At 38.9% G+C, this 22626-nt stretch overlaps 1 protein-coding gene across 5 annotated transcripts in view; it reads right to left on the bottom strand.

Annotated features, from left to right (window-relative positions):
* Positions 1-8329: 8329 nt before the first annotated feature.
* The window catches only part of GREB1 (growth regulating estrogen receptor binding 1), a 94016-nt gene continuing 79719 nt past the window's right edge, over positions 8330-22626 (bottom strand). For 4 of the 5 annotated variants that reach the window (XM_039386941.1, XM_039386942.1, XM_039386943.1 and 1 more), the window contains 9 exons: positions 21102-21244; positions 20177-20338; positions 18791-18995; positions 17814-17988; positions 16628-16846; positions 14202-14337; positions 13481-13681; positions 11720-11858; positions 9897-10060 (listed from right to left, as the gene is read on the bottom strand). In XM_039386941.1, the coding sequence (XP_039242875.1) occupies positions 9897-10060; positions 11720-11858; positions 13481-13681; positions 14202-14337; positions 16628-16846; positions 17814-17988; positions 18791-18995; positions 20177-20338; positions 21102-21244 (1544 nt within the window). Of the gene's footprint in view, positions 10061-11719; positions 11859-13480; positions 13682-14201; positions 14338-16627; positions 16847-17813; positions 17989-18790; positions 18996-20176; positions 20339-21101; positions 21245-22626 lie in introns of all 5 variants that reach the window. The other variant, XM_027721973.2, reaches the window with a different exon arrangement.

Below are 22626 nucleotides of genomic sequence, written 5' to 3'. Positions count from 1 at the left end.
AATTTTTACTAAAACTGATGGCCAGAAATTCACTTGCATTTGAAGTTTTAAGGCAAACATAAAATCCCTGCCTTCTTTGTTTCTACTCAGTTTGGTTTATGTTTAACGTAGTCCAGATGTTCCTTAGCTCTCCAGTCATCCATGAACCAATCAGTACACATCTCTCCCCACCCAGTCTCCATTCTGCTAAGTCTGTAGGGGATTTTCAGTGGAAATAGAAAGTTTTCAGTTATGTTTAATTAAGAAATCAAGACCTATAAATTATCTTCCTTTCCATCCTAAATAGACATCTACCAACACACAAATACTGTTGGTCACCAGGAAATCTCTGTCCTGATAGTGAGAACAACTGGTGCTTATTTTCAGCATCCCTGCATGTTCCTCCAAGGATGACACTACTTTAAATACATGTTTCTATTAGCAGCTAAACCAATTTATTCTATGCTTTCTACCTTCAAAAAGCAACTGTCTCAGATAATTCCTTGGGTACCCTCAGGACATATCAGTTCCATGCTATCACACACATTCATGCCTAACATTTAGAAACCATTTCAAACATTGTCATTCCCAGAAAAATCATAGATGTGTATGTCTATCAAAGGATAAGAAAACCATATATATGAAACCATAAATACTAATTTCAAAGCATATAACTGGGTTTTAATCACTTTAATTTTTTTTTAAAGTAATTGAAAGCCTTGGTTGTATCCCCCCCACCTTTTCCTGAAACTTAGAGAATTTTCAGACCATGCAGTAGAGCTGATCCTATTTCTACTAAAAGTAATTTCAGAGTGAATTCATCCTCTATCTTTCTGCCAGAAAACTGTACTGACTCACATCCTCTTTAGCAGCATTAGGCATAAGCCCAGATCTTAAAACACAGGACCATGCAGCCACTGTTAGAGGACCATCAGTGTAGATTGTATTTCATTAAGGCAGCTTCAGTCTTACTGAAAAAAAATGGCAAGACATTTCTATATTTGTAATACAATCTCATGGGCTCTTTTCTTAATGTAGACCTCCAGAGCAAACATTTACACTACTGTTTACATCCTTTTGCTTCCATTATACCTAAAAGTAACCTTTCAACATTGCTGTTTACATGGCCAGGAGTACAGAATCAGCCAGGTTTTCTTGTAGCACCTGACACATACAGCAGAAGCAAAAGAAGCTTTTCCCCATTCAATTCTTTTTAAGATGTCCACACGGAACAGGAACAAATAATCTAACCACTCATGAAACACAAACTTCAACAGGAGAGTAAAACAGCTGCTGATACTCACTACTATGGAGGGTCACACAGCCCAGGTTGTTACTTTTTTTTCTAAAGCTTTAAGCATAATTTATGCAGCCTCAGGGCATAAGCTCTTACCCAAGACCAAGGGGAGCCAATGGGGGTCTCTGGCTGGTCTTCCTCCTCAGATGACATCCTGAGCTGATAATTTTTCCCCGTTCTCTGCATACGCCGCTAAAACCACTCTTGGTTGCTGCCATATACAAAAAGCTACCTTCAAGTTTTAGCTGTAGACAACAACGCTGCAGAGAATATAATTTCCCTGCGATCGTGTTTGCTTGCTAATTTTACCTGCCGAAGTTCTTGGAAGCACAGTCGGAGCAAGAAACCTGAGCTCAGTAAACCAGAGCACACTTTCCTTGCAACTGACTCCTCAAGTGTCCTAGTTCAGTCAAAAGGTTCAGTGAAAAATTAGAGCCTGACAAACACAAATTCTCTTCCAAACAGTCAGTACCCTTACTTGCATATGAGATTTTGTGGGCAGACGGTTTGCCAAGTTATAAACTCCAGAAACAGAATATAAGGAATTTTTACTGACAACATTTTATTCCCATCATTAATTATATTTTGTATGGATTTTAATAGTTTGATTTTGTTTTCAAGACAGGTTCTTAATGCCAAAATCTAATTCTGCCTTTCTGTATAGTTGCACAGCTCCACAATAATAACTATGTGTGTGAAAGCAGCACAGCTTTTCTGTTCTTCTGTGCAATAACATTTGAAAGAGGACCATTTTCTTTGCCATTTTTTGTTTTTGTTTTTCTCTTTGTGTCTAGATTGGTACCAGCATGTATAATCCAATTATCATAGATCACATGCTATGTAACTTCAGATAAACTTGTCCTGATGCCTGTGAGACTTCTGGCTGTTTGAGGGGACAACTGAGTCCAGCATCTTGAAATCACATCTGGCAGCTGGCAGGGATAGCAGCTCTGTCACCAACATCAGGCCTGAGGTTTTGTGCCCAAACTGACCACTAATTCACAGCTATGATATGCTTTCAAATTCACAACCTGTGGCTTGAATTTTATTATTTATTATTCCTCTGCTTATAAGGCATCCGGCTGCAGCAGCTGGTGAAATAAAACTACCATCAAAACACCTGAACCTTCTGTTACATGTCTGACTTTGGTCAAAGGCTTCTAAATCTTTCCACTGAATTATATAATGAAATGAGCTATTTATAGCACCCCACTGCAGGAGAGTCCTAGTGTTAGCTAGGAGCTGATAATGCTTATCAAATGAACAAATATGCCCAGCTGTGCTTCATAATTAACCTTAAGCTATGTGCAAATTCAGTAAGTAGGAAAATAACCAACTGATAGAAAAAGAAAACTTTGGAAAAAATGGCATTGAGTAGATAAACAGTTTGTTGCTACTGCATGGTCTCTTGTTGCTCTGTCACTAAGCTGGGCAGCATGTAAAGACAGAGAGGACTAGAAAGTGACAGCCCCTCTGACAGCTGGGCAGCCCACCAGGCATCATCAGCTTGAGGATTAGGGTATCACAGTCGCAAGGCCATGATTTGATAGTGCGTCATTTTCAACTGCAACATCAGCATCAGCTGGACTTGCTTCTGTCATCCTCCTTATCCCGAAATACAAAATGCAGGGCTTTTTAAAGTCTGAAACAGTTTCCTAAAGCAATTTATTCTGGGGTCTCAAGAAGAGCTGTGACGATCAGCTGACAGGGAAGTTCACTGCTGTGTGGAGTTGCCTTCAAGCTTTGGGAGTATTGGGCATGAGTTTTATTCCTGTGTATCAACCAAAACTAACACAGCTGCCAAACTACTGTGAATGTCTGACATGGCAAAGGAAATACCAGTTTGTATCACAGGACAAGCATTAGGTGCAGGCAACACTCTCGCAACTCACTCCAGTTACTCATTGGGCCTATAGGAGTCTGCTGGGCTGCCCTCAGCATCCCTCAGGCACTGTCACACTGTCATGCTGCTGGCTCTGACCTGCTCCTGCCCCTGAAACTCTGCCACTCTGGCCCACTGGTACCAGTCTCTGACGGACTTTCCACCTGATGAGTGTCTTAGGATCACAGAACAGTGACGTGGAAGACACATGGAAGAGATTTTCAGAAAAAAGAGTGCTTACTTAGATGCTTTCACATTTCACATTAGAAACTCTGAATCCGAAGTGGCCCAATAGCCAAGTTGTAGGATAAATCTTCCAAGAGAAAATAGCACAGCACTTAAGTTACCAAGATGCTCAAGTTACTCATTTCTGTTGTACACCGAATGTTAAGACTGTAAGCACAGAAACCCATTTATTAGCTATCTGACAGATCACATTTTCTTTCTGGAACAATTTCAGGGAAGGAAATTCAACACAATTCTTCTTATTTCAGATAAACAGGGAATGCCACACCTAATGAATTTCAATGGCATTCCTGCCTCTGCTGAAAGGTCTATTCACTAAATTTAAAAGATAGGAACTGCTGTTTGCTGGAGTAATTTTCCACTGTCCCACCCATTTCTTCTGATAAATTTACTTTCAAGCTGTGATGGGTAAGTATAAAAATCTGTTAGAAATAGCATTTAAATAATTGTAATATGCTTCATATTGTTTATTTATAAAATTCTTCAAGAAGTGGGTGTGCATCTTTCTCAGCACACTGTATTTCTGAGGCCTTTGTCATTTTCTGGACTGTCCAACCTCAGGATCTTTCTGCTTTCTCCAGGAAGCACTAACAAGTGCAAGCATTTCTTCTGTGCAACACAGATGCATCCAATGGCCGCTCCTAGACCAATGCATCTGGTATCCCATGTCCAAGGGCGACCATCACCAAACACTTCTGATGAATATATCCAGAAACTGAATAATAACGAGATGTAAAAGGAACTTGCTCTATAATTTTCATATATTAGGACGATGGTTCCCAGACTTTTCCCAAGGTTGCCACCCCCTCTACACGCTTCCCATCCAACCTCCTGCTGTCATGACCACTGAGCCAGGCCATTGTTTCTTTGCCTTCTTCCCAGTTCTCACAATCCCAGCATCTGCTTTTTCCTTCCCTCCCTTCTCATTTCCCCACTCTAAGGACTTCACAACTTTGTTGCTACTTTCCCAGTTTGGTTTTCAACCAGACAAGACAAATGTGGAACACAGGCTGACACAAAATTGACAGATGTTCTCAGACTTGCACTGCACATAGGCTTCATATTGGTTTTCAGATACCTGCTCAGCCCATAGCCTCTGTGAGATCCTGTAGCATTTCATATCCAGTTTCACTGGATAATTATGCACTGTAAACACAAGTTTTGATGTCGGTTTTAAACCATGTCTTATGATTTCACTACATGATGACACAGGGTAAACAGGAGCCAGCTTCTTTTTATAAACCACACTTGCAAGTGCTGTATCATGAGAAGGAAAAAAAATGCTTGTAATCATTCCAGAATATTTAAATATAGTAATATTAGCTCATAGTAACCTTCACATGAAGGTTACTATTTTGTGAACTGATGAGGTTATGTTATCTTATTTTTAATAGAATAATTGTTCAATGCAAAGATTAATTTAAGATATTTTTAAATACAATCACAACTCTACTGTACTGGGACAGTGTCACTCTCCTAAAATAGTTTTACTTTCTCCAGTTTTTTCACATTACTGCAGTTGCCATGGACAAAGTGTATGGAACTAAACACCCATGGCAATTCATAGCATCATGTATCTGAAATGGGGCTAAATTAAGAAAGCAAAAATAAAATCTACCTAACACAGCTGCTTAGTCATAACTTTCCTGGTTTGCATCTCCTGCAGAGGTAAGGTTCAAGATGCTGCTACTCAGATCAAACACGAATCATGAAACAAGGGCACAGGGCTACCAGTGTGCCCCAGCACAGGTGCCAACTTGTCTGGGAGAGATCTTCCAGATTTATGGCTGATAAATAAACATTATTTACAAGAATAATTTAGGTTCTAGTAGAAAGAAATCACACCGTCAACAAAAAACAAAGGTTCTGTGTGTTTGCAAAAACACATACATGCAAAGGTATCTTATGATATGGAATCAACTCCATGCCATACACATGCCCCACTAACCTGTGAGGCAGTATCTGTTCTCCAAACTGCTACTGGTCCCCATATGTAATAACAAGTAAAAACTCACTTTCCTATCAATCCTGTTGTTTCTGAGTATAAAGAAAATTGTTAAGTTGCTGTTAACAGCACCACTCAGCATTTTCTACAGCACCAGAGGACACATTGCCAGAATAATTATTCTCAGTATGCTCAGGGTTTAAATGCATAATCAACATATCAGCCATGTAAGAGGTGTGGAGAGATTTTCTTCTGTTTATATTACTGTATAAATCTAAATAAAAAATTCTCAGTTTTCTTTAAGATTTTAATCAAAACCACATTTATGCATGAAGCAGCTTTATGAAATCTCTCTTAAAATCATGGCAATTGATTCCCAACACCTTTTTCTCACTGCACAGGAACCTTGCTGTTATATCCAACACCCCATCACCACCTTGCCAAATATGTCAGCAACGGGCAATGCCAGCATTTGGACTATTGCTTCAAAACTCCCAGAGCTGTCACCTCCACAATCATCAATGGTAATTTGGGGAGCTGTCAAAACTGAAAAATGGACTGAAAATGCTATAAAAGCATTTGAAAACTACGAGAAACACTGAGTATTTCTTCAGGTGCAGACTGGAGCAAGTATAAGGGACAGAAGACAGTCAGCAGGCAGAGGGTGTGTGGGACTAGTTTCACTGTTCATTGTAAAGTTCTACCCTTAAGGAAGTAGAAAAATTGGAAGAATATGGATTTTATTTTGTGCCAGCATATCCACCATATTTCAGTGATAGCTGATGAAATATTAAGACTGGTTCTTGAGAGCTGGGGGATGATGTGGCAGCAGAGGACTCTAGTGGGAGAGTTGAAAGGCAGCGTGGCAGCTGTATGTGGGTGAATGTGGTGAGAGGCTGTGCCATGGGGCTGTGGTGGGCTGTGCTCGCTGGCCAAGTGATGCATGGCAGAGGGATGCAAGCAGAGGTTGGGTTTTATGACAGTTGCAATGCATTACCACCCTGAGAAACAGCTCTGGCACAGTCAATTCTGCTACAGGCACTGTGGCAGCGGCTAGGGAATGGACCTTAGGAAGGAGTGATGTCTTGCAATCCCCACCAAGCTGGGACCAGTTGAGCAGCCTGTGGCACACGGCTGGGACTTGTTGAGCTGGGTGCTCACGCCACCCACATGAATTTCAACTGCCACAGAAATCCAGATTCTCTCGCGCACAGTCCCTGCCCACAGTCCTTGATTTCCTGCAAACACTTTGTACCACTGTTTTCCACCCTGTAAAGCGGACCCTTTCTTTGGATTGGTTGTCTATTACTATTTCTTTTTGTGTGAGAGACACGTTTCATCACAGAGTGTCACAGATACAGTCTTTGAGAAGCAGCCCCCTCTCAAGCAATATTTAGCAACTGCTTCTGGATGCAGAGTGGGAGCTGAGATCTGTACATTCTGTACCACCACAACAGGAAGCACTTGCTAGTGTTCAAATCATACGTAATGATTAGATACCAGACATTAGTGCTTAAGTACTTGTGAAGAGTGCTTTGATAGAGAAGAGAGGATGGTAGCAAGGAAAATAATGTCACCTTCCCAGTAACTTTCTCTATATTTGGACTCTGTGTTTTGCGGAAGCCGAATCATGAACTGCTTCACTCCCTGACATGCAATACAGAACATGCTAATAATATTATCTGCAGGTGATAATAGTGGATGACTAAATCAGCAAGCATGGAAGGCACTAGAGGAGAAGGTAGAGGCTATAAAAAGTCTTAAATGTGTGCAGACAACACCTTTTAGTTTGTTTAAGATTTGTGTTCATAGGGGGCACTAGCCAATTTTTCTCACAAAGGCCACTGAGACTGAAAGCCAGTAATTCCATCCCACAAAAAGCAAGACAAGAGAAGTGTGGAGCTGGGACTTGGGTTCCTAGCCCTACACATGCACCTATGGTAAACAACTACAACACCAAGAGTTGTAGCAGAGGATGCCAGTCCCATCCAAGCAGATTTGCTTTTATTTCATTATTATTTATCTCTATTACTCTATCACCTCAAAGTCCCAGAGACATTCACCCTATGTTGTTCCTCTCCATGAAAGCTTACATTCTAGGGGGGCTTAGTTTGTAAACAAGGTCAAGGATGAAGAAACTTTTGGATGGAGCTCTGGAGTGTGGCTCTCCTTGACTCATCCACCATTACTTTTTTGGCATCTTGTGAACAAAATGCTGTGGTTTTCTACCGTGGGGGTGCACAGCTATCTGTATGATGGGAAGCACCTGCATTTTGGTCACATATTAAATGCATATCTAGTCTTGTAACAGGATGTGCTTCACCAGACAATGGGCTGTGCATGCACGTTTCACCATACACAATTTCCTATGTATATACTCCATGGTGGAGAATGATTGCACTTGGTCACACAATAGACATTAGATCTCATGAGACCAGGTCCTGGGACTCCTTTCCTGTAGGCAGGATACAGTATGTAGGCAACTCATGGAGCAAAAGGTTATCAATGAAACAGCACTCAGGAGCATGATTGCCTTAGCCAACTAGCAGCTGTATTTTGTCAAAGTTTTGAAGACTTTGCGGCAAAAGAGAATGTTAAGAAAGGATGTGATTTATTTATTTTTTTATTATATACTTTAGGCCTTTTAGGTTCTTGGAGAAAATGGATGTCTAAAAACTGGCAAAGCAAATCTCAGATCTAAAACACAGGAAAAGTTAACAGACACTTGGTACAAGTTGTTTAAATATTTGGTTACAGGAAAGGAGATTTCAACCCACTGTCTTTAGATCTGAGTTCTTGCAAAAACTCTTATATGTTTGAGGCTGTGGTATGCTGTAGGCCATTAAGCAGTACTGTATTTTCTCTTGATCATTTCAGGTCATTGCTTAATTATATTAACTCCTTTTAACCAATCTTTTTACTTTGTTTTTTCCCACCACAAAAGTGTACTTGTTGGTCCTGTAAATCACCGAGACAGATGTCCATGCAGCATGAACTTTATTTATAAAGGATGGATTAGACATAAATGCCACACTTCTTTAAAAAAGTTTAAATTAACTAATCAACTGGTGAAAACTGAACAGGTAATACTATTTACATAGGACAATGCTTACCTTCCTTCCCAAAACTTAAAGTGAATTCTCACTCTGAAGCAAGGACAATGATATATAGAAACACACTGATTGCTAGCAGTTACCTTGTAGGTAGCAATCCACGTCTCTCAAACTTACACAACTTACATTTTCTCCGCAAATGAACCTAAATGACCTCTTTGGCATAATCATACTGATGTCTGTGTTTCAAGGACAGTATTTTAACGGGCTCAGCAACCTGATAGCATTTCATCACTATAAAATCAATGATCCACCCACTGGTGTATCCAGCAAGAAAGGCCAGCCCAAATACTAACTAGCAATGTCCATGCTCATCCTTCCTACACCTCAACTGAGTGAAGTTAACACTGATTCTATACAGACAAACAGAAAGTTTGCAACTTTGACAGTATTCCCAAAAACTAGACAAAGACGGTGATCGCTGATTTCACATTCAGAGCATATGAAATATTGTGATGCCTGGTGCCATTCTAGAACATCTTTTTAGATTTTCACATGAATTTCTCAGCAATGTAATCTCCATTTTCTCACTCCTTTGAGGCACCTTGGCAAGAAAATATCCCCAGAAAGTGTATTGGGAGTGTTTTAGAACCGTCTCATCTGCTTTCCTGAGTGCACTGGGCCCAGCTTGAAATCTGCAGTCAGTTCAACAATTCAGTCACAAACCACCACTGTTCTAGATGTAATAAATCACTTGCAGATCAGTCTTATCATTTGATGTCTTCAGTTACTCAAGTTAATAACAGTTTCAGGTTTAAATGTTCAGATCTCATTTTAACATCTACCTTCTTAACTCTCTTCCTTATGCTAATAAAACCAGACATATTATTATGCTTCTATTCCAAGGGTCCTGCATGGTAAAACTATCCAGTGTGGCAACTATTCAAAAAAATAAAGCTCCAACTGAGTTCCTACTATTAAAGAAATATACTTTACAAATCTTCATATAAAAATCCTACCTGGATCAATCAGTAGAATATACTACAAAACTGTAACAACTCCCGTTGCCCTGTGCCAACTGTTAGATAAATAAGATTTGTAAACCAAAATCTGCTCCTAAATTTACATTTCCTATTTCTGGAACATACAAAAAGTTTCCTAACACTTTTCCTTATGAACTTGCATTGGTCTTTTTTGTCACAGAAGAAGTGCACTCATTGACCTCACTTCTGATCCAAAATGATTTCCACCATGTGGAGTAGTAAATCTCTGTGTCTCTCTCAGAAACTGGGAATGACTTCCATCAGACAATTAAATTAGAAAAGTCACTTAAAGATTGGAAATATAAGCTTAAATTGTCCGATTATATATCATTCTAATAAACCATGGAAAACAACCCTCTTTCTGTTCAGAAAGCAGAGCCTCTCAAAAGTAATTTCATGAGATGGTGGCAGTTAGTCTCCTGTATCATTCAGGAAATGTGTCTCTTTTCAATTAAATATGTCGCCCAGTCAGGAAGAAAAGTGGTCTGTCCTCTTTTGCATTGGCAGTCTGGAATTCATCCCGCAGTCGGAACTGCCATTCATCTTCCAGCTCCAGCCGGACAACAGTCTGGCGAAGAGAATTGCGGTCCTGACAAATCACACACAGGGTGGCACCTAAGCAAACAGTTAAAAAGAAACTCACATGAGTATCCCCTTCATTCTCAGATCACCCAGCTCCCACCACCCTTTGGCATGTAGAAGTCCACCACTTTCACATCAGGAGTTACAAATAGGCTTGGGAGAAAATTAAGCTGCTCCGGTAGGACTGAGGAGAGCCATGTTCAGCTCCCTATTTGTCAAGATCTTCTAGTGTAACCTGAGGTACCTAGTATCCACCTAGTAAACAGGACTAATAGTACTTCCCCTACTCTTTAGGGTAAGGAAGGGTAGAACGCCTAGGTCTAAGGAGGTGGTGATGTGTCCTGGCAGCAAACAAGATAAAGCCCTAAATCCATTCCTGTTTTAGTCCTTCTGATCACTACCTTTGTTGAGTGAAACCCTCACTCAGCAAAACACACAAGTCAATCACTGTGATAGCTGACTAAGCTCTTTGTGCTTTGCTGGCCAGAAGTGGTCTAAATATGTCCTTAAAACTAATCATTAACTTTTAGTGTTTTTCAGATTGATAAGCTAATGTACTGGCAACAAAGAACCTGTATGGCTATGGACATAGGCAATGCCCAAGTAAAAAAGATCATGTTTTATAATAATATCAATTTTAACCAATATCAACTACCCTGACTGACATGCTGATACCATTTTAACTTGCTTGTGTGGCTTCCTGGATTCTGAGAAAAATGCTCAATTAAGAGGAAATAATTACCTCAACAGCATTCGGTAATCTGAATGAGAGACAGTGAGGTAAGTGTAAATGCCCAAGACAAAAAAAAAAAAAGCTATGAATGTAATTAAAAAGAAACAAGACTGACAGTCATGTGGTTTCTAGTGCTTATGTGGCAGGTTCAAAAATCAAGTAAACTGCCAGGGGAGATGGAGAAATCCCAAAGCAAATATATTTTGTGCTACATGCTATAAAAATTGCCTGGTTTATGCAAAATAAGACTGACTGATAGCCCCTTGTGTCACCTGCAACAGAGAACACAGCAGTTCATAACAACTCTGCCTGTTTCAAGAGGCACTAACCACAGTGTTTTTCTTCCAGTGACAGTTATAGCTGTGAGTGAAACAAATCCCCAGAGCACTAAATGCCTAAGGTAGTAGCAAAATGATACAAAAGAAGTCTGCAATGTGACTGCCTGAAATCCAAGTGGAAGTTAGTTGTCTCCACTGCTATACACCATCATTAGAATTACATGAAGAAACTGGTTATTGGGAATAAATTTTAAATGAGCCAGCATCTATTTCCAAAAATAGTAAATAGATTTTGATAGAGGATTGTCCATCACCCATTTTCCATCACAAATTATAAAATCTGGAAGAACATAATAGGTAAATGGTTCCTGCAAAAACCTTCAATACTCGGTTTTCAAACATAAAGTAAGGAGTTGTGTATGTACACTAGACACAATGATATGGATCCAATATTCCTCCCCACTTAGAAATCTGCAGAATTTATAGCACTGTTATATACCAGCTTACTACAGTGCAGAGCCAGCATGATCAAGCATCAAAGTTGGGTGGGACATATAAATACAAATATGAATACATGCATATACATATATATGTATAGGTATTTTCATATAAAATGGACTTTCCCCAGGTTCCCACAGATCCTGTCATCTAATTCTTTGCAATAAAATTATTGCAGCTCACCTTTAAGAAAATGAAACTTCTTCAAAAAGCTAGCTACAACAAAGGAGTCACAGAGGTACAGCAGGAGACCACTGAATGTCAAACCAGAGGAACTGATGTTCAGAGAATGAGGCCGAGAACTCACATAGCAAACTGCAATCTGATTGGGAGAGGTTGGGAAAAAAAAAATCAACATTTTTCAAGCTTCTATATAAAGCTAAGACTTGATATCAAGCTTCCAGTATTTTCAGCTGATTCAAATTCAGACTTGCTTTCCAACTCCAAATATTGTGAGATATATGGTTCCTTCCAAAACATCCCTCTACTTATTACAAATATATATAAAGCACTATTCATAAATATATATTAGTTGCTACTATTTATTACTATTATTATCACGAGGTTTATATGTGATAGTTTGAAGGCTGCAGTAACTCTAGCTCCCCACAACCATAATGCTATGACCTGCCCAGCAAATTTTATTTATGAGTAAATACAGTAACTATGCAGTCAGACATGAAAAGAACCTTTATAAATTCCAATTTTCATTCCAATGGGATTACTCAGGTCAGTAGAGTTGGGCATATACATGAATGCACAAGGTTTCCTCTTGTGTAGTTTGTTTTTATGGCTACTCTCAACATCCACTAAGAACTGGGAATATTTATAGCACTGTTTCAGGATTTAAAAATTTGAATTAAGGAACCTTGCACACAGGACTTTGCTTCCAAAGTGTCACTGTACTACATAGATGGGGCAGATCCTCATTTGGCATAAATCAACCTTATTCAGTGGAGGAAGGTTGAACCACAGCAACTGAGACTCTGCCCCACTATGTCTATTCCATATTCCTTCAATCCTATTGTATCATATTCCAGCTCAGGTAACAATTCCAGAACCAAACTGAACTCATTTCATGTGCCGAATGGGTTAGACCTGAAAGTATGCAATGGAGGAAGACAGTAACAGTACAACACCCTTCCATAGTTTGTTTTCCTAAATATGGTGGGAACATAGGCCTGTAAGAGCTTAGCCAGAAAGAAAATGAAAAGATATAGTTCAAGATGTTCTGGGAGCAGCATATATGGGAAGTTCATTACACAGCTACTTTAGTAAAGAAGTTTAGTAAACCCAGCAAAACTGAGCTTCATTTAGTTTTCAAGTCAGATGAAGAGGTAAAAACAGTTTCTCTCTCATGAACAACACCATCTTAGTATCACACTTCTATTCAACCTACATTTGAGTTGAAGTATGACCTTGGCTTTATATTCAAACTCATCAGAGGGAGTGAACAGCTCCTGAGATCTAATGTCAGCTTCTGCCATTCTGACTGGTTTTTTGGTATTTGCTTCTCTGCTCAGCTTATCACTCAAAGGTGAACTAAAACATTGTTTAAAGTGCTTTCTAAGGGTTAACTAGTATTTGTAAAACCCTCTTATGGAAAAAATTTGCTGTAGAAAGAGACAAATTATAGCAGATTGAGAAAATACTTAAGGAAAAATGTGCTCTGTAATAATTCAAAATCTAATATAATCCACAGACCATATTACTATTTAGGAGAAATCTGGAATTGTTCTCCATGTACTTTCATTAAAGCCTCTGACAATATCTCTGTGGGACTAAGAATTTGATTTTAACATTATAGGAATCTAATACCTAATTCTTCAAAGGCTGTATAACTCTTATTGAGGAAGAGTTATAAGTTATACTCTTATCAGGAAACCCATCCAAAACATACCCTATAAATTTCTAGAGCTGCTTGAAGATTATTTTGTTCAGTACCTGTGGTCCTAAGTTAAGGTAACAGTCCACAGATAGCACTGGATGGCTATAATTCTTCAATGAGAGAGGGAAGAAGCGATGGCTGTGATACTGGAGGTACTTTTCAAGGAGCAACTGAGCAGGTGCTGCCAAGAAGGTGTGCTTGCTGTCAGGAGCACAAATGTACTGAGCAGGGGAGATTGAAACTGGAGTGTCAGATACCTATGAGGAAAAAATATTTCTGGTACAGATCAATCTTGGTCAGTCAAGTTGTACTTTTCTGAATTTTGGTTTGTATAAAACATATCTCTACCCTAAAAATCTAAAATCTATATAACAAGCAAAATCATTCAGCCAAAAATGTCTGCCATCAGAAAAGTTTCAGACAGTCATAGAATTGTATTTGTATTTGTAGTCTTTGAGGTTTCTTCTTTGAACTCAAAGTACTCCTACATATGAAGTCACATGAAGATGAGCAATTCAAAAGCTGTAGATAAAAAACACACAGTGAATGGTTACTTGGACCGTAATGAGACACAGGAAAATTATTACGGACAGGTGCATTTTTTACAAGAATATTGCGGATTTCATAAATAAATAACTAAAAAAAGCCCTACATGGCAGACATACCCCATTACTGGCAACAGTAAATGCACCAAAATACCTCAGGTCTCCTGGATAAAAGGTACAAAAAAGGAAAACAGAATTTTAACAACAATGAATCAGAGGTCTTAGTTCCCACCTTGGACTTTATGTGGAAGGATCGTTGTCCTCCTACTGCAATTTGCTTTTTCATCACATTGAAGTGATTGAACCGACAGATGAGAAGGCCAGCACTGTGGACACGCAAGTTGAAGTCAACATCATCACATGTAAATCTGGAAAGAATAAAATCATAGTAGGTCAGAGGAATGTTTCTTGTAACACGCTGACAAATACAAGCACTCAAGGTCTGATTAGCACCCTAGAAGGGACAGGTGTCAAACACACTGACCCTCCACCAGTGCCTACCAGTCAGGGAAAGAGGCTTCAGCTTTGTAGAAATAAACTAGGCTAGAATGAGTTCAAGAAGATCAGAATGAGGGAGGGAAGCACTTAGGGAGGGAAAGAACCAAAAACATAAAGTGGAAAGGCAGTAAATTGTCAGGAAAATACCTAGGAGTTAACATATTTTCTTTGCCTTTTACTACAATAATGCAGTCATAGAAAATTGCTACATAGGTTACTACCCCAAATAAGGTCAAGGAAATTAATTTCTTCAACTTCCAAGGAAATGGACGAGGCCCTACATTTGCTTTGTCAAACACACATAAGTATCTGACTACTCATTCTGCCATCAGAATACGAATATCCAGTAATTTTTTCAATGTGCCTCTACAGAAATAATGCCATTTTATGTTAGAGATGAAAACTATTTGAAGACAAGGAGTCTTTTCTTAACACAAGAGAACTGTTGAGACATAGGAATAAATTAAGCAGAATGAGGCCAACATCCATGATCTAAATCTGACCCATTCAAAGATTATGATGGAAGAGAATAAAAGGTAAACTCCTAAAATTTTTACTAAATTCAAATACTCTTGTCTTTGGAAAATTCACACGTGGTTCTCCATTTTGAAAGGAAACAGGATGATGTGCAGAACCACTGGATTGACATCCAGGGCATTAATTTAAGAGAGCTGAGCAATTAGTGCAACAGTTGATATCAGTGAGAAACATGGCATTTAATTATAGGGTTTTAAAAAATTGTCTTTGATCTTAGCAATATCTACCTACATGGCTATTTTGTATCCCTGACTGTCAGTGTCTCTGTGTTTTAAAATATACCTTTTTCCTTGCCAGCCCAAGCTTGGAATGTCATACGATGCTTCAGGCGCAACAGCACCCACACAGAGGATTAGGATGAGCCACATGTGGTTTAAAGAAACAGGCAGGAAATGGGTAGTGTGATCTGGCATTCCTGACATTTTAACATTGCTGCCTCTACTCATATCACTTTGCTTTATTGTCATTGTCTCCCCTAGCCCTTCATAATGCTTCATAAAGCAATACGGTTAGGCAGCCTGGGAGCATAGTTCTGTACTAGGAGACACGTGGGAGCAAGTTTAAAATGCTGTTTTAAAGTGTCAGGCTGGTGGCAATAGAAATACAGATCATCTGTTTATCCACAGAATAATGAAAGCAGAATGCTTCCCTGCAGTCCCAAGCAAACTTGGACTTCAAAAGGTATCTTCCTGAGTTAGAAGAGTTCTTCTGAGAAGCACAGTGACTGATGTTCAGTTACCTAAGTCTAGATGTGTAGAGCCATTTTAGATTACCTGAGGTGTCCCACTTAGCTTACAGAAAAACACATGTAGCTTTCATGTCAGACCTGTCAGCCCCATATGGACATCATCTGCATATTCTGAGTTGCCTAAAGACCATCTTTAGACAAGTGAATTCCATTCTAGTGATATATACTTCATTCTGTTGTAATAAATTCTTGTCCCCCAAAAGTAGGGCCAAAACCACAGTCTATTTCACACAGATCAGTAAAATTCTGTGAGATGATGTACCTAGTGAATACTGTTCTGGTAACTGTGGTGATGCTGTGTGTGACAAAATTATAATCAGATATGTCTTATGTGGCACAATAAATGAAAAAGTGGGATTTCTGAGACAGCTGAATGTGAGAAACAACCACCAATGTCAACAAGATTTATTTATGTTTTTCTTCTGATTTTTCTGATGAGCACACATGTGGTGCACTCCAGTGTTGCGCTACTCAGGGTAAAAAGCCCAGCTATATGTTAGAACAAGACTTGGTTATGCACCATTCAGCCATACATCCCTGTTTTATTTGGAAGGGAGTGCACATAAGTGGGCAGGAGAGGAAGTAAAGTGTTCACCAAAAGGTCACTTGGAGTCCACCAATACTTCAGGGCACACTGTTGAGTATATCTACCCTGTAATTCAAATATGACTGTTTTATTTGGAACTATGGAAATTAATGTCTTTTTTTCAACTTCTGGCAACCTGGGAAGGATCACTAGCAAGAAAACAAAATCTGTCTGCATGTCATTCACGGCCTCCCTAAAAAACCAAGAGCTTTTGTAAAAATTCTTGGTTCATTGTAAAAATTTACTTGGTTCATTATCTCTATTCAAAAGGTGCTGCAGATTCACTTACCTGTTCTGGTTATACTGTACATTCTGTGTCAGATCCACATTCAGCATAATGAAATCATGCACATGGCAGCAGGAGAACGGTTCCTTGATCTCAGCACTGTTTGTTTTACTGGACCATTTTCTCATCCCAATTAAGGCATAATGAGTAACATTGGGAGTTGCTTCAATATGTTGTAGAATTTGCTTCAAGGAAACATTCCTTTCAGTCCACGTATAGTCACTACAATAATTATGAAAATGTGTTAATTTTAAAGTATATAGAGAACATTCAGAACCTCATTCAGCTGAAGAGCAATTATTAACAGTCAAAAGTTGTTATGATATCCAGTAGATAACTCCAGTGTTGTCTTAGTTTACTGCATTTTTTTTTCTCTCTATTTAAAACTTAAAATTAACTGGTGCTTATGTGGCGGGGACTGGTATGACAGATCTGAAACTTAGTCTAGATCTTTCAAAATATTCACTCAGATATATAAGCTTTTAAAGTTACCTAGATAATATTCTAATGAATCTGGGAGGGTTGCTGACTTTGTGACATAACTTAAGCACAAAGTATTGAGATCCTTCTAGTCCACTCCTAGAGTCCATAAATCTCAGTTTTCACTGAGTTTCATTCTCTCTGAAGGTTTGCTGTAAATCCTGCATAGCACCATTCTGGGAATAGATAAAAATACCTAGTACAAACAATGTTCCCAAGTAATGAAAACAAAAATACTAGTTTGGGGATTTGGGGAACTCATAAAGGAGGCACACAGACTGGGACTGATGAAAGAGCCACAGGAAATCAGTTGCACAATTTGCACAGAATTGTCTTCTAGCTTCCTTAGAAAAATCTAGTGAAAAATGTACATGTGAATGTCCATGCTTGTCCAGTGTATAAGGGATTGTTTATAGAGTCTGAAATCTGCATTCCAAGTAACTGTAGCTTGAACCAGTGTCAATCAAAACAATAACGGCTGCAGGGCACATAAATCTTCAAGGGACAGAAATGAAAAGCAGGCTAAATAAAAAGCACTACATTATGTACAATGCAAAGGCAGATATTTAGGATATCTACTCTCATTAGGCAGATATAATTCTCTGCTTGTACAGGGTAAAAGTTGCAGTATATCAAACATAATTTCAAAATCATATGCAGTGAAATGTTAAAAAAGATCAGCTGAAAAAGCATGTATTACTCTATTTACCTCTTCCTGTCTCCTGAACAATCAACTTCCACCGCATTCCACATAACACAGGAGTCATCTGAAATGACAATGAAAGGCCAAATATCCTGGGGTTTTATGCCCAGCTCCTCCTGCCTATTTCGTTCGAGCTCCAGGTTATGATAAGACAACTCTTTTATCAGGAAGTGTGCAGCACCTGAAACCAAGGACATAACCATCAGATTAAAAATAGGGGCAGAAATTGTTAGCATTTAATTTGAAAGCCTTTTGAAGTGAGCATTTCTGCAGACAAGGGTATAAACCACTCTGAAGATTTTAACACCCCAACACTCCCCAGAGCCAACTTATTTTGTCATTTGCCAAGAAAGTGATTTACAGAACCACACTGAGGCACATGCAAAATGAACTCTGACTTTTTTGCTAGTGTCTTAAGGGTTTAGTGACTAATTCTTTTTACCTGACAGATATTTGGGTCCACTAGCATCTCTTAGTGCAAACAGCTAGAGATGCTGACTGACCAGCTAAATGATACGGAGAATTTTCCCTAATGATCTACTTTTAATTTTTGTCACTACTGTTGTGTATAAGTTCTTCCAGCAGCACAAGAAAAAGGCTGAATATTTCACAGATGTTATATTAGCAGAACCTACCTAAAGGATGTACCTAATCAGTGCATCACTGCCCATGGAAACAGTACATAACTTATTTCCACGAGGAAACAGTCAGTTACTCCATTTGAGTTAACACCCTCAACTTCTTTTAAAGTCCATAGAAGAGAGTAAGTATTTTTAGGGTGCAATTCATCAAGCTTGCTTTAGGTGACCTGGATTAAGTGAATTTCATCTTCAGCTGTGACCCACTGTCTCCAAAGGGAATCCAAATCTCCAGATCAGACATGCTCGTTACAAGGTGTATATCTACATTTCACTGTTGATTAACAACACATCAAGGGTTCAGGTCGCGTGTCCACGTTTCTTAGAACTTTTTGTTATGCTTACCTACTCCTGCACTGTTGAAAATGCTTGGAAGAACAAGCATGATGTGGTTGGGCCAATACTTCTTATATATGGCCATTTCGTATTCCTTAACAACTAAAACATGCAAATGACTGGCTCCATCCATTGCATGATATAAATTGAAAAGTCCATGTTCATGACGACCAGTGGTGGGAGTAAAAGTGGGGCTTTTTATGTAATCTTCACTCTGTAAGTAAAAAGAAGTGTGAGTTTCTGTATTAACCTGGAGAGAGAAAAGAGAAAGAGAAACAGATTCTTCAGGAGAATAAATCAGATTCACTGTCACTGTACAAACTCACGCATTTTAAATTACCTTGGTAGGAAAATAAACAACTTTTGTAAGAGCTTGGAAAAAAGAAAACTCAATCACTTAGCTTATTCAACTGGTGAGAGTGTGGTGGAGTGGACAGGACTGCTAACCTTGACCTGCCAAGTGCACAGGGACCTGGAGGCTAGATCTGGAAAAGGATTTAGCTCCATATGACATAAGACAGTAAGAAACACCTTACTCCAAAACTCTTCTGACTGGCCAGCTCCTAAACTTGAAGGCATTGAAACTCACTGGGTGTTTCCAAGCTTGGTAGTACAGATATCTGTTTCTACAGACATCCAGGACTTTCCAGTCTGGGAAACTGTTTTTAGCCTGGTTCCTAGCAACGTCATTAAAGACTCAGAATGAAAGTGTGCCTCTTTACAGAGTCTCGCTAAAGTCCTCACAATTAAGCACTCCAGATTTAAAACTGCCAAACCACAAAATGGTGGACTTGATGCCAGTGGAGTTCATGAAAAGTAGATCAAGAAAAACATTTTATAATGATTTAATAATATAGGTATATATCCCCCAGCATTTTTCAATCTTGCAGCAAGATTGCAGACACTATTTGGGGGCAAGTGAACAGAAAAAGAAGCAAAGGAAGAATAAATTATTTTGGCAAAGCCTCAAAGTAGGTCAGTGGCAGAAGTAGGAAAAGAATCCATGAGGACCCAGTGCACAGTTCTGACTGTGTAGCCAAGCACAAGGATATCCCACTGCCTTTCTCCACAGAAGAAAAATGCTTCCTCTTAGTAATGGTACAATAAACAAAATAATGTCTCCGAGGTTCATTGCTGAAACCATTCTCACTTTAACATCTTAAACCCATAATGAAAGACCTTTAGTCACAGAGAAGCTATTTATAAAGAAACATGGTGGCTAGACAGTTTTGCTTCATGTGTCCCCTTCTGGGAGAAGGTACGAGCTTAGTATAAGGACATCTTCACTATCTCTTGACAGCAGGAGTAGTAGTATAAAGAATACTAATTCAACAAATTTAAGAATTGGTGGTATCTCTCTCCCATATATGACGATAAATATAATTATCCATCTACCTTATCTGTGACTAGTGGTAGCCTCATGCTTTCCAGTTGTCTTCCTGGTTGGCTAAAGACAAAATGATGCTCCTTTGATTTTGGAATGATAAAATGCAGCTGGATCTCTTCTCCCAGCATAGAATAGGAAAATGCAAATGCATGCAGAGTAGACTCGTAAAGCTAAAGATGGGAAAAAATGGGATAATTCCAGTTAGAGTCCAACTACAAGGTCTCGGTGTAGTTATATACATTTATAACATTGCTAAACAGATTACAATCACTTACAGTATGGTGTTAGATTTTACTTCATTATTCATAGGTCTTAAGCAATATCACCCAGGCTAGAGCTTACACTTAAAAAACCCCCACAGTAAAGTGTTCCCTCTTTTGAAACCATTATTTCAGCTTTGTCTTGCAGATGGTACCAATACTTACAGGCCACTCTTTGTTTTTTAAAAATACTGACACATAAAAACCAGTATTTGCATTGCTGACAACTTCCTCCTCACACTCTAAGAGGCAGGAAATTAGAGGGTTACTCTGAGTAATAACAAGTTCTATATTACGTATAGACTATTCTATGCTGCACTACTCCTGTATCAGAAGTAGCACCTGTTACAGTTACCCAGGTGAAAATACAAGCAAGTCCCAGTGGGAAAAGATTGCTGGGAAAGTACTTTTAACTCGTAAGTATATATATATAGATTACAGCACTGAATAAACTAGTGTAAATGAGGCAGGAATCAGTCCTCTGATGTCCCCAAACCTGCAGTCTGGTCAAGGCAGGCAAACCTCAAGAAATAACAAACTCTGTAAATCAGCTGTTTTTAACACACACGTACAATTTCCAAGCGAATTTTAATACAGTGAATGTACACAAATTGTGTATGCGTTGTGTCTGCTTCAGTTTCTGATCTGCAAAGTAACTTCTGGAAATCTTTACCTGGTACCTGGGATTGAAACCCATATACTGATGACACTGTTCACAGTGATGGTAGGTGTTATATGCTGCATACTTGGACAATCTCATCCTAGTTGTTTGACGGCATGTGTACATATCCTCCTGTCTCCTGCTCATTGATCTGTCTATTAAAAAAAAAGAAACAACTTATATTCAAGGCTAGAATGTGACAAACTGTTTCTGTCATTGTAGTCAGCTTCTAGGAAAAATGGCCATATTAAACATGTACAAAACAAACTGTGAATTCATTCTGAGAATAGTATGTTTATAAACTGTTATGTACAAGAAAGGGAACTACAAATGTATCTGTGAATTCATGATAATCCGGTACAGATTTTACATAAGGCTGATGTGTAAGCAAAGCCAGATTATTAAAATTATCATCGTTGCTGTTGCTATTACTGGTTGAATGCTTACAAAAGTAATAAATAGTAAAAAAGAGCCTTATGACATTTGCCATTCTGTGACAGAAATCACTGTACATTATGTGACATGAACTTGGCAATTTAGTGATGTTGCTCTTTAGTTCACTTCCATATCTTTTAAAAGGATCCCCTTTGTGAGAGACTGAAGGAAGATGAGGTGTAATTTCTGCTGAAAAGGACTTTGTTACATCACCTTTCACTGAGATTTTCAGCATCAAATCAGGTTGTTCAAGGCTGTTCCTTGTCATGTCAAGTTTTGAAAATCACTAAGAGTGGAATTTTCATAATCTTTCTGGGCAACCTGTTCCATGGTTTGACCACTTTTATTCTGGAAATATTTTTCATACTATCTACTTGTAATTTCTCATGTTGCAATTTGTATCTGTTGTCTCTTCTCCTTATGCTGTGTATCTGTAATAGTGTGTGTTTTTAAGTTCCCATTAGGAAGTTGAAGACAGCATTCAGATGGCCCTGCTAGACTTCTCCAGACCAAATCAACCCAATTTTCTGCAATTTTCTTCACATCTTGGTGGCTATCCACTAGCCTCACTTCTGTATGTCAATGTCTTTCTCACACAGGCAAGCAAAAAACTTGACAGAATACCCAGATGTGGTTTTAGAGGTGCCATGCACAGAAGAATAATCACTCCCCTTGACCTGCTTACTAGATTATTACTAAGCCATTAACCCAATCGCGAAGTGGTGACTCATGTTCAAATTGTTGTCTATCAGGACCATCAAATCACCTTTATCAAAGCTGGTATCTACAGAGTTGGCCTTAAGCTGGTGCAGCTGAAAAAAATTATTATTCTATCCCAAGTGCAAGGGGCATGTTTGTTGAACTATATGAGGTTCCTGTTCCTGAGGTTTATTCCTGAAGGTTCCACTTCTCCAGCCTGCCAAGGTCTTTCTGAATAGCAGTGTTACCTTCCTGCATATTGACTCCTGCCCCAACTTGGTACCATCCATGAACTTGCTGACATTGCATTCTGTCCCTCTGGCCAGGTTATTAATGGCAATCTTAAACAGTATTTGTCTCCCTATCGGTCTCTGAGTATTGCCACGAGTATCCAGCTGTCAGT

This window comes from Pipra filicauda, unplaced genomic scaffold (assembly GCF_003945595.2).
Source record: "Pipra filicauda isolate LSUMZ 115617 unplaced genomic scaffold, ASM394559v2 scaffold518_size375886_pilon, whole genome shotgun sequence".
Classification (NCBI taxonomy): Eukaryota; Metazoa; Chordata; class Aves; order Passeriformes; family Pipridae; genus Pipra; species Pipra filicauda.
This window is presented reverse-complemented; position numbering and strand designations above follow the sequence as displayed.